The following is a 2,500-nucleotide window of genomic DNA, read 5'->3' on the forward strand; positions in this document are numbered from 1 at the left end:
TAGAGAACATTTACAGTACGTACTGTGATCATTTTATCAGCAGTACCGGAGAAGGCATTATTTTCAATCGCTCCAGGATTTTATTTCTTATTTTAGTTGCATTTATTTTGTCAATTATTTACTTTGCATATATGACCGCTTGCACCGTGTCCCAGCAAAGTACGGCCAGCTCCAATATATCACACTTATCTGGTGACATACTGAAGTATCACGCCAGAGTTTACGGTTTCACAGTTTCAGCAGAGGCAAGATTACATCACCTCTACGGGTGTATTTCATTTAATTTGATTGTTAATCTTAATGTCAGGAGAGCGAGAGAGGCTGAAATCAATTCAGCCTTGAATTAGCCTCTTAAGCGTGCACACATCATGTGTTGGGTTTTGTCCTTTATTTTTTTAGTCTAACCTAAAGCTGAACATGTAGCGTTCATTTTGGGCATGATGCTGTGTGCTTAGTGAGAAGAGAGACTGTTCTTCGGACGTGACAATCTACAGGCATGTTGGAAAAAGGAGAACAAAGAGGGTTTCCTTGTCGTTATCACCAGATTATGACTCACCAGATATCGCCAGATAAAGGTGGGCAGACTCAAAGTTAAAACGCTGGGTAAACTGAATTTGGGCGGCTCCATTGGTGACTACGCCCCTGCTCTCTCCCTGCTGCCCCGGTGTCTCTCTCCTTCTTTAAACATTCAAGACTCCAAAGTGTTCCCCAGAGACGGCTCTTAAAGTGGATGATGTTTCCTGGGATAGTTAGCCCGTTCAACCATTTCCTGTGACAATTTAGGAAAGACGCCTGACACCCAATGAGGACTCTCTATTTGTGTCTAATGGAGACATGCAATGTGGTTTCGGATGGTGCTGGATGAGATCACAGAAGCTAATGAGAGAGAATATAGGTGGCTGTGTTTTCTCTCTCCTTCCATGTTTCCTAATGTTCGCTCTCGGCTCTGCCTGCATGTAGAGTAACTTATAGTTGTTTTTACGCTCGTCTTTTCAATTTGCTTTATGCGTCCCAGCCTAATTGTATGATTAAACTTCATTGAAAGTGGAACTGTGGTGTTATTGTTTTTCTGTAGGCATTCAGGCTATTTAAACATGCTGCTTTCTTTCACTGGAAAAAAACAAACAAAACAGAATCTCCCCTTTTTTTAATCCTTATTTTAGTTTCTGGCCATCCTCAGTCTGTCCCTCCTGCCCGTCTTGCCTTTTTGACAGGATTGTGGAGAGTTTAGGAATGCCACACTGTCTGCAGTGGCAGCTGAACTTGCGACCCTGTTTTTAGTGCATGTTGCTCGCTATGATATTTACCCTGACGGGGTCTCCTCTCCTCCTCTCTGCTCTGTGGAATCCAGAGGCTGTTAAACAAATAGTGAAATGGCGCGTCAGCACATTCAGGCAACGCTCAAACCCAGAACATTTTTTCCCCTTGTGGTTCATAGGCTTCACGCCACCTGCTGGGTGGACTATAAACCAGGGTAATCCAACCAAAATAAAGCAGACAGTTTGATTTTATGCACAAGACGGGGGTGTGGATTTGTTGTTTTACAGTTTTTCTAGGAAGCTTCCAGAAACTATCCTTTCATTTCTTCATGCCATTTGTTTTAATGTGGACAAAACGCCACAAAAGTACTAATTTGGCTCACCAAAAAGAATCCTTGTGTCGATCATCTGTCCTCTTCCCTCCCCAGGTGGTTATAAACTGTCCCATTGTGAGAGGTCTCAAGTACAACCAGGCCACAAACAATTTCCACCAGTGGCGGGATGCCCGGCAGGTGTGGGGACTCAACTTTGGCAGCAAAGAGGATGCTAATCTTTTTGCCAATGGCATGGCTCATGCTCTGGAGGTGCTCAACTCCATGGCAGACGCAGGTAAATGAGATCGCACTAGATTCACAGTTCCATCAGAATCCGAAGCTACTTGAGATTTAACTTCAAGTCCATGAAAAGGCAAATGAAACGATACCAGGATTAGAAAAGGGATATTTTTTTATTATGCTGCAAAACCGTTTGGTGAACCCAGTGTCATTAATGACAGAAAATATATTAAAGGTACAGCACCCTTCTTCCTCTGTAGTGTCATGTCTGTCTACACCATACTCAGACTTTGCACGCTCAGCTGCCTGAGTAGAAAAGGTGTGTACACTAATAAAAGCACATAAACAGTTGGATACAATTCAAAGAGTGTCATCAAATACAAATCCGAAATTGTTCAAGAGTGTTTAAACATCACAGCAATGTATGCATGTTCTTTAATCTTGTTTATTTTCATCAGGAATGTTTCTTCTGTGTTGTTGTTTTGGCAGGCTATTCGACCCTCCCCCGCCCAGTGTCAAATGGACCTACTCCAGAAGAGCTTGAACAACAGAGAAGGTACCTCCAGGCTTCCTCTAAATGGAACCTGCCTTTATTTTACTATGCAATTATAATAAACCGCTGGCCACTTTTTTATTAGAAATCCACTTGGATGTCTTCTGGGCCTGATTCAGCAAAAAAAAAAAAAA

At 42.5% G+C, this 2,500-nt stretch overlaps 1 protein-coding gene across 1 annotated transcript in view; it reads left to right on the plus strand.

The window, feature by feature from the left end:
* vaspb (vasodilator stimulated phosphoprotein b) overlaps positions 1-2,500 on the plus strand; it is an 11,588-nt gene that overhangs the window by 2,711 nt on the left and 6,377 nt on the right. Inside the window, exons 2-3 of the mRNA XM_068735075.1 lie at positions 1,688-1,868; positions 2,303-2,369. Coding sequence (XP_068591176.1) covers positions 1,688-1,868; positions 2,303-2,369 — 248 coding nt within the window. The remainder of the gene's footprint in view (positions 1-1,687; positions 1,869-2,302; positions 2,370-2,500) is intronic.

The sequence above is a fragment of the Cebidichthys violaceus genome, unplaced genomic scaffold (assembly GCF_023349555.1).
Source record: "Cebidichthys violaceus isolate CVI_PGR_0920_01 unplaced genomic scaffold, fCebVio1.0.p SCAF_1, whole genome shotgun sequence".
Taxonomy (NCBI): domain Eukaryota; kingdom Metazoa; phylum Chordata; class Actinopteri; order Perciformes; family Stichaeidae; genus Cebidichthys; species Cebidichthys violaceus.